The sequence below is a fragment of the Plectropomus leopardus genome, chromosome 16 (assembly GCF_026936395.1).
Source record: "Plectropomus leopardus strain MGB_pleo_1.0 chromosome 16, ASM2693639v1, whole genome shotgun sequence".
NCBI lineage: Eukaryota > Metazoa > Chordata > Actinopteri > Perciformes > Serranidae > Plectropomus > Plectropomus leopardus.
In genome coordinates this window covers 14329299-14343910 of record NC_142191.1, presented here as the reverse complement: position 1 = coordinate 14343910, position 14612 = coordinate 14329299, and the positions used below count along the sequence as shown (strand labels likewise).

Genomic DNA, 14612 nt, shown 5'->3' with positions numbered 1-14612 from the left:
TCGAAGCAGCAGTAGACCAGCAGCTCCTGTGTTCAGAAATGTAAAATGACTGCTTATGTCAATAGAGTCTGGTGGCTTTGTGGCTTTGACGAGAGCATAGATGAGGAGCTGAAAGGGATGCGTTTCTTAACTGGGGGGGCGGGGTGCCAACTGCCATTTACTGAATGTAATACATTGATTATGGATAAATGCCTCATATAACCAGACTTGAAAAAAAAAATCTGAACTATCCCCTTTACTTCTGGCTTTCAGTATTTTACACCTCGACATTTAATCTAATGCAAGCTTATCATCACTCTCTATAATGCTTAAAATAGACACTTTGTATTCAGTAGAAATGAAGTGAACCAAACTTTGTCTCCTCAGTCTCCTTTTACTGGTATTAAGTTGAGTCATCCTTTCACTTCTTTTGTCATTGTCCTTGGCAAACACACTCTGTTGGTTTCCATGCAAAGGCATGGCTGAATAGGTTTGAGTGTCTAATTCCATTTCTGAGAAGACATCGGCGATGTTTTGTAAAATCTCCCTGCATCAACAACTCCCACCTCCTCCCTTTCCTCCACACCGAGCTCCTAATGGACTGTAACTGGCTTTAGGGACTTCAGTCCATTTACCAGCTTTCAAACCCGATTGCTTCGTTTGAACCTCCGTTATTCCCACACAGTGATGTCTTGATGAAGAGAAATGAGGCGGGTTGATCTGCTGTGCTGCAACAGTACCAGCTTTCAGTACTTGAACCTGGGTGCAAAACATATCGCACCAGTGTTTTAAAAGGTATCATTGCTGTTGACACAACGATTTCACGTCTCTTTGTTCGTTATTTCTCAGGTGATGTGAGGACTGTCACCACAGAGGACGGCATTTGTTTGTGTGTGCACGTGTAAGTGTGTGCGCAGCAAGAAGACAGGACCATTCCCAAACAAACAATCCCCCCCGACCCGAAATCCCAAAGACGCACAGGACCAGACAACTTAACTACTTTTACCACCTTGTCTTGTACTATGCAAACTGTACATTTTATGAACTGTAGATTGTACCTGAACTTGGCTCAACATTTGTCAGTGATTTGATTTAGATATGCAGATGAGTATACGACACGGGGCTTTGTATAGTAAAATATGCTTTTTTTTATTTTATTTGTTTGTTTTTCAGAGGGCGGTTTGAGATTTGTGTTTTGTTCTTGTTAAGTTCTGCTCTCACTGGGAATCAAACTGTTACATTTATTTTGTCATTCCACTGCTTTGTACCCTCCGGTTGCAATTATTTGTCAATGGAAGTAGCCACAGGTTTCCATGTTTTGGAGCACGCACAGTTACTGAGTAATAACATCTAGTGGCTGAAAGGGGGTTGTTTTGAAGACTGTAACTTCTCAAAGCGTGTGTTTTGTTTTTGAAGATCTATCTTGTAGCATGCTTGATGTCAAGTTCCCCTTTAAAGCGTTGATATACCGGCAGACTTTGTGTCGACTGCGATTTGTTAATGTAAACTTTACCCCTTCTGTGCCTATACAGTTTGTCATTCCACGTGTGGAAGACAGAGATAAGAGTTGATGGATGAAAGTGGGATTCTGTACAAAAAGCAAGGTTTTGGATAATTAAGATTTAAATCTAAAGTTGTTCTGGGTTTGTAAGAGGCCCGCCGTCATCCTGTAGAATAGTTGTTTTTTTTTAAGATATATGTTGAGAAATCAGAGGAAAGCCATGATTGCCTTGCTACCTCAGACTCATAGACACAGTTTTGTTTTCGTGGTTTGTAAACTTGTTTAAAGCAATTGTGATCATTTACAGAACAAGAACAGCCTGGTTTAGCATTCGAAGCTTTAGCTTACTGTATTGGTGTACACTGCAACGAGGAGATACCAAGTTAAAAAAGAATTACTGTACCACGATGGGTCTGTGGCCTGCTGAAGCTAGCCGCCCGTTACGACGAGTATTACTTTATCTGTTGTTGGTTTTTCCACTGGCCTTCTAGCACTGGTCCCTCACTGCGTTGTGTTGTCGTGCTATATGCTATCCTGTAAAACTTGTGAGACTGAACAACACTACTATAACCTCCTCTGACTGTAGACTAATGATGATGTTGGTGATGATTTTAATGATTCAAATCATGATGAACCGTACCATGGCAGAACTGTGTCGCTTCTCCTGAGGTATGTAAAATAGATTGACCACACTACGTGTAATATGGCTACGTTTTATTCTAAATAAAATTTTTATAACAAGTACACATCCCCTCTGCTGTTACTTATTTACTATTCACTGTCTGTTAAAGGGATACGCTGCACATTTTCAACCAGCTTTGTATCACAACAATGTGGGTAGTGTGTGTGAATGAACTGTGTTAAACTTCCCAGAGCTCCCTGCTCATCCCTCAGCTCACATCCACCACAAAATACAGCTGATTTTTGCTCAAAATACAGATTGAACCACATTTTTGCACACCCGCCATCGCAGACACAACAAGTATTGAAGCATCTCTTTCTCATTTTGTCAAAATCAGACCAAAATCAGATCAAACTGTAAAATTAGGCAGTGCTCATCAAATATAAACCAATATTCTGTTACTGCACTACACATGGAAAGAGGGCAATAAGCAACTTAATAAGGAATGATCCAAAAATAAGCAATAAAAAGTTACAAGAAAATGACGTGAAAAAAAGTCTAAATTATCAAGAATTATAATTTAAAAAAATCTGTAGCCTAATTTTAAATATGTAATTATGAATTTAGATTTCTTGTTATTTTCCCCTTAGTTATTTGATCATTTTCTTATAATTCTCTCTCTTTTCTCTAAATTTTCAGGTCATTTGTGTTTAACCTTTTACTGATTGTTTTGCGAATTGCAGGACATTTCAAACCATAATACTGTTTGCCTCTTTTCCCTGTTTTTGAAAGAAATCAAAACAGTTTGCTCAGGGGTTCAAAGGTTTAAATACATGAGGAAGGTAGCATATGACAACTGACGGCAATGCAGGTTTCAAAGAGTTAAAAGCCCAACACACTTCCAGGGGATATTATTTTTGTGTCAAAATGGACAGACTCTCATTACATTACCCACCAGCAGGAGCAGTTATTGGTCTGGTGTGGTGCAGTGCATTCTGGTAGTTGTATGTTTTCTACCTCATGCCACAGCCCCCTTTTTTCTGTTTTCTCTGGTCATGTAGCACCAACTTCAAAAGTATTTTTGTGTGTCTTCTGCAAAGACAACCCAATTTTATTAAAAGACCTTTTTTTCCCAGCAATGAAAAAGTCTTTAATTTAATTGTTAGGGCTGTGATGGTAGACTGAGGCTGTAATTATTTAAAGATAATATAGATAATTAATTCATAGAATTTAATGAACACTGATCAGAATTCATCCAACTACTTAAAGTGTTTCCATATGCAGCTTTCACCTTGCATTTAAACCATCTTGTACACCCACACATGCTTTTGAGAAATTCAGGCCTCATCACTGCTAGCTCCTCAGTCATCCAGCAGGATTGTAGCATTTTTATTATTTTATGAAATGAAATGATCACGCTGAGCTGAAACTGAGAGTTCCAGATGACTGATGAAAGGTAATTAGCTTCTTTTTTTACTCCTGCCCTTCAAACACATTTACTTTCATTTGAGCAGCATTATGCTCATGTGGCTGTGTGCATTGATTATTCTTAAAGGTGGTGTGATGTTTGATTAAAGACATTTGCTCTAACTTGGCTCTGCTGTCACCTGCTACTGGTTATAAATCAAAACTGACCACAGAAGTCATTTCACGGTGTAAAATCAACTCATTTCAGCAATCTGTCAGACTAAATGATGCCTCAACAGGACATTGTCTTACAGGTTTTATTTGTGAGATTTATGGGAGATTTAGTGAAATCTAGAGGTGAGGACTGCAGATCGAAACCTGCTGCATCGAGTCAGGATTCCATCAGTGGTCTTTGTTAAGGAGGTTTTTACCGGGAGCTGGTGTCCACCTCTCTAAAACCAATGGACCGAGTGATTAAAATGAGTAAAAACACTAAATAAAGCAGTTTCACGTTAAAAGTCAGTGTTTCTGTGAGGCAGTTTGGCTCATCTTACACAGGCCGCCAACCTGGCACCTGCTACTCTGTGCATTAGAAATCAGTATTTCTAAGGTGCTGTTCAGTTTATCACAAATGGCCTGCTTGCCCGACACCTGCAAATTTGTTTTTCCCCTTGTGTATGATACAGACATTCAGGAGGTTTTTAATGTGAGCTGAATTACACGCACAGGTCTTGTTCACACCAAACAGACAGACCAGGTGATTTAAACTGGTAAAAACACTGAATAAAGCAGTTTCATGTCAGAAATCAATGTTTCTCTGATGCTTTTTGGCACATCAGACATGGGCCGCCAGCCTATAAACTGTTAATCTGTGTTCACCTTTTCTCTCTGATAACTTAAGATCCAAATGTTCAGGAGGTTTTTACAGAGAGACGAATTGTCCGCAGATGTCTCTTGCTCTCCAAAAACAAACTGACCCGATGATTAATAAAATCATAAAAAAACACTGAATAAAGCAGTTTCATGCTACTAATCAGTGTTTCTCCAATACTGTTTGGCATGTCGGCGACTGGCTGTTAGCCCAGCGCCTGCTAATGTGTGCTCATCTTTTTTCTCTGACTACTTATCCAGACATTCAGGAGGTTTTAGCGGGAGCTGAATTACCCGCAGAGGTCTCTTCCTCTCCAAAACAAACAGATCAGGTGTTTTAAACCAGTAAAAATACTAAATCAAGAAGTTTCTCGTAAAAAAAATCAGTGTTTTCCCAATGCTGCTTGTCACCGAGAGCTTGCTAACTGCAGTGGCTGTTGCAAAAACATGAACGGCCTCATCCAGAGCCAGTCATTAAATCAGAATCAGAATCACTTTATTCACCATATATACAGATTACACAGAGGTAAAACAGTGTGGAAAAAAACAAGGACATTAAGTTAAAAAGATTGATTTTACGTTAAAAGAGGTCAGAAAATAAATGAATAAATGGGACACCATACCAGTAGATAGCAAGAGCATACATTAAAGAAAAAGAAGACCAAATAAGAAACAATATGGTGCTCAAAGGCAAGAATCATACCAGTTAAATGTAGACTACTAATCAGTTTGATTTGTCCGTTCTGGGCTACTGTAAAAACATGGCGGTGCAACATGGTGATCTCTGTACACAAGGCCCCACTTCCTGTGTAGACATAAACAGCATTTAAATTACAAAAACACAATGATTCTCGTTTTTAGGTGATTATACACTAAAGAAACATGTCTCTCCAAAATCTGCAAACTGGACCTTTTATTCTGCAGTTATTACACACCAAAGTTAAAAGGGTAGTTTCCCTCCCTTAGTAACAATGAGCTCTGAAAAAAAACTGATTAATGACATCTCAATCCTCAAATCATTTCCATAATCCTTTGTTGTGACTCGTGCAAATTCAACACCATTTAAGGCAGTAACTTTTCCATGCAAAGCTTTGTCTTAATAGCTCTCCCTATCATCTATGGTCCAGTTGCTCCAGAACATGCTTCAATAATGCAACAGTAGCCAAGTGGTAGTGCACCCTAATTGGATCTGGGGCTACTATATTCTGACTCACATCCTCTGGGCTCCCTGAGGTGCTTTAATTAGTCTACCGCTCCCATTTCTGTAATGCACTGCAGGAATCAGCTTGTTTGTAAGGGCAAAGAAGTTTCTTAAGTAACAAACTAGCACACACAAGGGAGAGGTGGGACTTATTCCTCACTGGATCCCTTTACAAAGAGAGGTGCACTGGTATTGTTATTAATATTAATGTGACAATTAGGCGATATGTGAGGGAGGATTTGGTTTAATTACTGCAACAATCTAATATGCTTATATTTACTCAGTCAAACAAGATTGCATGAGTTATCAGCAATCTTTCCAAAGTGTTTTAATCCCGCTCAGCTTCTCTGTGACTTAGTGCATTAGACTGTCAGGCTCCATTGAGGTGCAGGCTGCTTGCTAGACTGAGCAAAGATTAATATTCTGAAGTTCAACAAGAACACAAATCATTTAGTGGATGTTTCTAATAATTAAATGATAACAATGCAAGTGAACTTGAAACGGAGGTCAAAGGTCAGGCTCAGCTACACAGCCGTGCAGCCCCGGGGCTGGTAGTAAGTGCCAGATGCTTGTTGACATGGAAGATTCAACCTTGGGGAACTCTAATCAACAGCATCCTGCAAGACATGTCCTCAATCTTAATCAGCCATAGCAGCCTCATGTGGCTGTGATGCTCATTACACACCAACAAACACAATTGTTGAATGGGTGAAGGATTATGGGCGACGAGGCAACTTCACTGAGGCGAAAAATGTGATGTTGCTCGAGGGCGCAGTGAACTCTGGGTTAAGATTATTTTGTCAACTTTTTGATTTAGGTTACAGCAATGTCTTTTTAGTAACTGTCGTGGCACTTCAGCAGAGGGAGCTGACAAATTGTCATGCATTGTCTGTTTGTCCGAGCCCTTGTGACGTTGTCCCGTCATCCACGGGATGGCTAAAAAGTTTAGTTTGAAACTTCATTCTTGACCATGGAAACAACAAAAAAAATCTCATCACAAAATCCACTCTGTCACTGTGGAGTTTACAGACATATTATTTTGTTAAAAATTGTTTAAAAAGTCCTGTTTGGGTAAGGGGCAAAATTTTAAATAAGACATAGAAAAAAGTGAAAAAATTTTAAAGTTTTTTTTCCAGAAGTGTTTATCTCATGTATTCAAGGACCGTCATAAATTTTAAAATCCGATGACAATTTCTGTTATAAAGTTTCTGACTGATAAATTGTGTTCTTTCGATTTAACCCCCCCCCCAAAAATCGGCTGTAAAATAAACACAGTATACAGCTATTTAAAGTTGCATACCCCTTTCCTAAGCCCAAATAAAAAATAATAAGTCACACTGTGCTTAAAAAATGATTTGACATGCCTCCCACTTTTTGCACCACTCTGCCCCTCTCATAAATAAAACACAGTCCCTAAGAACCCCCTGCAGAGAACCCCTGCGTTTTGTCCCGAGAGTGGGGCATAATCTGCACAGTCAGCTTTTAAAATCTCAAAAACATAGCTAGAAAAATTGTTCTTCCCGTGGAGCTTACATGAGAACTATTTTGTGTCAGTAAATGTTTGCTGTCAGCAGTGTGAAGGTTTGACGCCTCGGCGGAGTGATACAGAGTGATACAGACAGTGAAAAGTCCCAGTGATGTAGTTGCAGTACAGCTCCCGGCCGCTGGGTGCAGTGCTGCGCCACCGCCAACCAGCCGGCAGCCGAAGAACGTGCGTCATCTTTATTGATTCATGGTGCGTCAAAAGTATCGCCTACAAATTGGACTAAATGCGGCTTTTGTTACTTACCTGACTTAGTTTGTTTGCCTTATGTGTCAGTGAAGAAAATATCCTTAAACCCAGAGGTTCTTCCCGTAACTTTATTAATACGTGAGTAACGGACATTCTCGTGTAACGTTAACGTTAAATTAGCGAACGTTACTCTGAAATGTAACAGCTGAAGTCGACTCAACGCCAACCTCCTCGGTCAGCTGGTTGTTTTCTGAAGAAAGGAGACGGTAAAGGTGTTTGGAAGTTAAAAGTTTTTCAGCGGTTCCGAGTGTGGTTCACTGTTGTTGAATTTAAAGTTTGTTTGTTCAGTACAGCATTTTGTTATCACATTTTATGGCTAACGGTAGCTGAAGGTAAGCTAACAGATAACGCTAACGTTGGCATCCTCGTGCTTTTTTCCTTCAAAGATGTGAAGCCCAGAAGCTCCGGGTCATAAAGAGCTGCTGTTTACTTCACCTACAGGTACGTCTGTTTTAGATATATGAGTTCCCACAACTTTGTATAACTGTTACTGCGGTTTTATTGTCATTTTTTGGGGTGAAAACCGGCCTTTTTCACCGAAGACATTTTTACATGTCACTGTAGGAAAAGCACAGGTGTAAGTAATGAAATTAATTTTGGCTGAATTCCATTTAGTTGCTTTTGGGGTGCTTTCAGGGTCCTGGTATCGCGCATGCAATACTCACTGTCACTGTCACTGTGACTCTTGAATAGACCAAAGCCATTGTTTGTGTCATTAGTCACACCTGTGCTTTTCCTACAATCACAGGCCAAAATATCTGAGCATATCTGAGGATCTATCTGTGCGTTTCAATACCCATACTGCCATAGTGCGGGGGGAAATTAAATGAATATATATGTATATATATATATATATATATATATATATATATATATATATATATATATATATATGTATGTCCCAATGCAGAAAAAATCATGAAGTTCTAATACATCCAGGTGGATTTTGCAGCATGCAAGCCAGGGGCACATTCAATCTCCAAACAGTGTGTACCATTTTGCTACGGTTTTAAGGTTGAATGATGTGTTTCCTCAAAGCAGTGTGAAAGGGTGTGCAACATGCTTTGTGGTATGTTTTCTCCTGTTGGATTGGTCTGTCAGAGTTGAACCCAATCAGCAGCGTTGTCAGTGTAAACCAAATTGTGTTAAATCTTTACTTATTGTACATGGATTTTTTTTCTTTTTGTTCCACACTTGCAACATAGACCAAAGTTTTCCAACAAAATCAAGCGCCCTTTGAATTTATTTAAATAAACTCTGCAGTATAAGGCAGTGCTCCTGCATTACACAACAGGGTGTACAATGAATTAATGCACCACTGTTGCTTTTCTGGCTATTCTTACCCACAATCCTCTCCACAGCGGCATATATGTCACATCTTGGCAGCGTATTGACAGCTGACCGGAGCCACAATGATGAATGACAGCGCACTCAAGTGACTTATCACCAGCAGATTGGTACTAATAGAAATATAAATCGTTTAAGTGAACAAAATAATCAGTAAGATTCCCAAACAAAAAAGTGAGAAATGCATATGTGGACTAATTGAATACATATAAAATGTTAGAATCCCCAATGCATGCAGTTATAACTTAAAAGTTAAACATTGCAAAGTAACAACAGCAGAGCCTTCCAGGTTGATCGTTGTCTTTGGTGAACTTGGAGAACAGCTTTTTATTTTATCTCCATGGTAACAGATATGTGAGAGTGAGGGTCTAAGTTCAGGGCACAGTGTTATAAAGAAGCAGTATGTCCTGACTATGTGTATATTGCATCCAACAGTGCATACTTTGTGAGGGCGGCTGCAGTGCCTACTAATAGAAAGAAAAATATGCGATTCGGAAAGCACCCCGTGTAAGTTGGTTGGTATACCACTTTGGTCCATACTGGAAGATCCTAGCCACCGTTGAATTGGTTATAGCGACATTTTCTGAAGGCATGAATAATTCTTAGAATATGAGTGTACACATAGTCATAATGAGCATGCAGACACACTGACACAGCTGTGGCTAATTACAGCTTTATAGAGCCTCTGGTTTGACAAGAGGTTTCTGTTTTTACACATTATTTCTATATATGTATTTTTATCATAAAGTACAATAGAAGCCACAGGTGCATGGTGAAAATATTACTTCTCAGACGTTTTGATGTTATATATGTCATTATTTTAACTGTAATTGTTTTTGAAAACCTTTTTTTTTGTTAGGTGAAATTGCATTTGCATATTTTTATTTTATTAAACTTAGTAGTGCACAGACCATTTGCTCAGTCAGCTAGAGGCTTTTCTGAGAAAACATATGCATGTAAGCCCAGTGTTTGACACTGCTCTGCTAATAATTTGATTTCATTTTATTTAGAGTGAACTCAGCCTGGTGGCAAGACAGCAGTGGCTCTTGGTTCTCTCAACTCCAAACTTCAAACAACAGATTTTGCTGAAAGGTGTTTGTCACAAGACCAACTCCACGTGCATGCATAAGTAAGTAACTGAACAAGTAACTTCTTAGAAGGAACATACCTTGAGCTCAACAAAACAACATAGGCAATGAAAATCTTCTGTCCATTTGTTCTCTGTCTATTTTCCAACCCTGAATTATTAAGGGTTTCCCCAGTTTCACAGTTGCCACCAGTGCCTTGTTCTTAGTATGTGACCCCATTGTCAATCAAACCTTTAGCCTAACCAAGTCAGTACTGTGCTCTGCATGCTGATATCGAAATTATGACTTCAACACAATACCTGCCCAAAAAATCTCGATACTGATACTGAAATGATACCATGGCAAAAGGAAAAGTAATGAAATAATATATAAGATGAGAGTCCTGATAGGACAGAAATGAAGGGGTCCGCAGAGGATAGGTACTTACACTACATTTGAGCTGTTTTATTATGAATTTATCAACATTATTTTTGTAGAAATTAACTTTTAACGGAAATCTTGCATTTAGCCATCAGTTTTTTCTTGTCTTGCAAAGTCAACAGTGCTATGTTTAAACTGCACACAAGAGGGTGCTGTTATGTAATTACTGAGGGGATGTAATGAATGAACTATGGGCTCCTTATCAAGACAGATTAACTCCGCTGCTGCTCTGTTCACTCTTTTTGCATTTTTTGAGTCTTTGTCACACTTTTTGTTGTTTTCAAACACAGCTGGAAGGTATTCAGCTGCCTCAGCTGTGTGGTTGCAGATTTTGCTGCCATGTGTTTTTGTGCCTCATGGGGTTGGAGAGATATATAAATGATGCTGATGTTAGTTTCAACAGTTTAGTAATTCAGTTTGACTATAAAAACAATACACACAAATGACAGTAACTGTAAGTCTGTCCCCTTTGTGATCAGACTCTAAAAACTCAAACCCAGGATTATTAGCCTGCGCACATGGTGCACTGAAGATGACTGAACACAAACTACAATCTACACCTCCTTATTAACGGAGGTCTCTTCCCTGTATGTATGGTGGCATGTAATTATGTATTATCACATTCGCTAGCTAACCTGTCGCTCTTTGAATTCCCTAATCTTCTCGGCATGTCTGTCAGTGAGATGCTTTGGATGCTTTGATCTTTTAGACATGGGCTTTGTGGTGTGCGTGGGGTTAACCTGACTGTGGGCAGGGTAAGCAAATAATACTATTTTGGCTCCTTGCGTCTGCTTTGTCAATAAGCCGTTGACAAGCATCTGAAGCGTGAGCAGCCATGGCTCTTGCTCTGCGTGTCACCAGGAAAGCAAGCAAATGTTTGGCGTGCCCACAGTGCCTGGTGGGAGTGACAGCAGAGCTCAGAACAGCACACATCCACACACGCCCTCCGCCTGCAGGGAGTGAAAGCAGAGCATTAAACAGCACGCTCTCAAACACAACCTCACTGTCGCAAGCAGAGAAACGTGGCTCTTTATGAAAAGCTGTCATTCATAAAGTATTGGTACTAATAAAAGGTAGTATTGTATCATTTTAAACAGCTGGGTACCGCGATACTTTTCTAGTATAGGTATACCGTGCAACACAAATGCCGAGTACAACTGCGTGACAGGCTCTCTCTCATCCTGTGTATATAAGCCTCTCACCGGATAATAGACAATATCTAATCTATTTAATTGTCTTGTTCTCTTGTCCTTTTTACTCATTTGAGCATCACCATCTGTGATCTGCAAATTCTCTTTGCTGTGGGTAAAAACAGACTACGGCGATTCCTCCAGGCTTTGGCCGTATGGCCTCAGCTGTCCACCAAACAGCTATCCAACCCATATTTCTGGATGGTATGGTGGTGCTGATGGTACTGGATGTTTATTTTTTAACTTCCTCTGCCCGTTTCTCATTCATGCATCAACGCTGGCTGGCATGCACATCCGTTCGACAGCTGTCCCCTTTGATCAAATGCTTGGCAGGCAGCGACAGAGCTGCTGGTATGGGTGTCTCTTGGCGGGTAGCTGCCCCTGGCACAAGGCAAGGACGGGGAACAGATGTTGAGGAGGGGGGAGGCAGGACACTGCAGGACCTGTCTTGGATATGGTATACAGGCTGGACTTGAGAGATGGAATCAGGGAAAGAGGGGAATGGATGCATGCACCACGCAAGCAACTAGGCATTGGTGTTGTAACAGGATTATTGTATACCAGGTTATTTAGAAATCCAAACAGTATGATTTTAAATACCCTCAAAAATACAGACCGTCATCTTTCTTCTAACTTCATACTGGAGAGGCTGTAATGAGGATGTTTTGCATACAGTGTGCATCATGTGCCCCAGAGGTTGTGTATGGACTAGACAGCATGCATGAACAGTGTGTGTTCACATTAGCAGCATTTGACGCAGCAGCTGCTGCTGCAGCCTACTGTTATTACTGCTGTATTTTGACAATTAAAAGTACATACTTCACTCATTTATGAAGCCGTGCATGCTACTGCATTGTCAGCACCACGGTCCTGCAAATGCATTACAGTGCAAAGCCTGTGTCAACAACTGAAGGGATTGTGTAGACAGAAATGTTGTCAGATCACTTTTATTTTTAAAAGAGAAACAGAAAATGTTGTATGTATGTAGTAAAACAGATAAATCTGTATTTCCTCATGTCTGTGACAGATAAAGAGATTGAAACGTAGTAAAATGCAGGCAGTATAGAGTCAATATAATGATCAAAAGATAATTTTTTTATTGTCTATTTTTGCTGCAAACCGCACGCGTCATGTGGAAAAAAATTGGGGAGACATTGTTTCTCTAGATGTGCCACAGCTGAGTGCTGCTCACGCACACTGCTCAGCAGTTGAATTTCTGTAATGCTTACGCAGTGCTCCTTTTTGTAAAAGTTTCAGCCCACACAAACTTGAGTTAAACTCGTACATGCGTTCTAATGAACCTCTCAGCTTTAACAATACCCTTGCAGTACTTATCTGGTAGAGTTTATTGTCCTCAGTACACTACAGATCTCGAGAATATGCTGAGTGCACAGCATGAATTAGCATTAGCACCATTTTAGCTCTCTCTTTGACAATTAATTTTAAGTGGGTAACTGCACTGGACCTTCTCCTGGCAGGGCATCGACCTAGGGTTTTCATTTTGGATGCTTTAGGGAATATTCTGGGCATTTGTCCCATATCAGCATTTTCTTCTGTGGGCTTTAAAAAAGAAATAGAGAGCATAACCTGATATATCAAGCATGCTTTCCTATATCACTTTTATGTACTTCATTAAGAGTCAGCCTCAGTATGGCTCAGTGCATCCACAACTTTCCAAGTTATGACCCTTTACTGTTACTCAGCCCTCCTTTAACTTTTGATTGTGAGATAATTTTTTTCTTTAAATATATCAGCGTTTCCTACAGAATCACAGTGTATGTGTGGTGATAGCTGACCATGCTGAATGCAGCGCAGCAGGTTTCCATGAATCCTATTTTTCCTCCTAAGCTGCACTTGTCAATCATGGGCTGGATAATTAATCAGTCCATCCGTTCAAACCTGATCAGATCACATCAATGAATGAGAGGAGTTGTTTGCAGATATTTGTAAGCAAAAAGCAAAGTTTTAGACCCAAGAAAATTAACAGCTAAGTTTCACTTTCAGTGATGATTGGGGGGGCATCTTTAACTTTTTTGGGGGGTAGATGGTGCCTATGGCTATAGATAACCCAACAGTATATACAGTATATTACAGTAGTGCTCCTAATTAACATTCTAGCTCTAGAAATGTAGTTTTGGCGGTAGATGATTTAGTTGTTGCAGCCCATCACATCTTTCATTACTTCCTCTTATGTCATAGGTATGTTATCAGTCACCCTCCTCCCTTGAAATCATATTTAAAGGCAACCAGAGCACCCGATGGATACATTTTTGAAGATAGTTTCTGTCATGTTAGAAAGTTCTAATCATGCTGATGTATGTTTAAGTGTTCCATTTTCTGATAAGTTTGGTTTTAATTCTTTATTTGATGCTATAAAAAGGGGGTGTGATGTCATGGTAGACAGCTATGTGTGTCAGCCTGTGTGCTTGTGATCAATGGTGCTTTACACTTATCTGGCAATTATAAATATACAGACACTGTACATATGCGCTTGTATTATTGCAGTACAGCTATTTCTCCTGCTTCTCTCTCTAAAGCCACGATTACTGTACCAAGCTCTCTAAGACGAAATATCCCACACCCTTTTGTAACAGGCTCGTTCATGATGCCTTGTCAGGACCAAGGACAAATGAAAGGAGACAAACTGTAATCGGTGTGTCTGAAATTAGAGCAGTGGGAGGGGTGCAGGGAATCAGTCAGTATCTTCCGAGTTTCATTTCAGCATGGACCATTAGCTGCAGGCAGGTCATTGACATTCCTGGTCACGATGTTTAGAGCCCTGCTGCCTGCCACGATGCCAGTATGAACCAATCAGGCCACTTGAAAACACAGAACAAAGGCACTAATGAAATTTGATGGACATTTTGTATTGGCTGAAAGACTTCTGGAAAATATAAAATAGACCTTTGTTGTGCTGTCTATAGGAAAAAGAAATAATAACCCCAATACCCACCTCTATTTTGTGCTGAATGATTGCAGTTTGATTTGCATATCCCCCTGTCTGTCAAAAAGTTGTCCCAGGTGTTTCCCCTCACACCCTTTACTTTCATAACAAACCATCTGCCAGAGGCAAATCTAATGCTCATCACACCTCTATGGCTGACAGGTTGTGGTTGATGCACCACAACAGTTTTGCCATAATCCTGCAGATTGTGAATGAGAGACACTCTGAATTATTAAAAGATTGCTCTTGGC

The 14612-nt window shown here is 39.9% G+C and overlaps 2 protein-coding genes across 13 annotated transcripts in view; both read left to right on the top strand.

Annotated features, from left to right (window-relative positions):
* Nucleotides 1-2224, top strand: part of utrn (utrophin) — a 238861-nt gene extending 236637 nt beyond the window's left edge. For all 6 annotated transcript variants that reach the window (XM_042503021.2, XM_088089085.1, XM_042503024.2 and 3 more), the window contains one exon: nucleotides 829-2224. In XM_042503021.2, coding sequence (XP_042358955.2) covers nucleotides 829-837 — 9 coding nt within the window. In that variant the 3' untranslated portion in view covers nucleotides 838-2224. The remainder of the gene's footprint in view (nucleotides 1-828) is intronic.
* A 5026-nt stretch (nucleotides 2225-7250) lies between these two features.
* The window catches only part of LOC121955228 (protein-glutamine gamma-glutamyltransferase E-like), a 129557-nt gene continuing 122195 nt past the window's right edge, over nucleotides 7251-14612 (top strand). For 2 of the 7 annotated variants that reach the window (XR_015779244.1, XR_015779243.1), the window contains exons 1-4: nucleotides 7251-7584; nucleotides 7759-7813; nucleotides 8734-8829; nucleotides 9730-9848. The gene's annotated coding sequence lies outside the window, so the exon portion shown is untranslated. The remainder of the gene's footprint in view (nucleotides 7585-7758; nucleotides 7814-8733; nucleotides 8830-9729; nucleotides 9849-14612) is intronic. The other 5 variants (XR_015779241.1, XR_015779242.1, XR_015779245.1 and 2 more) reach the window with 4 other exon arrangements.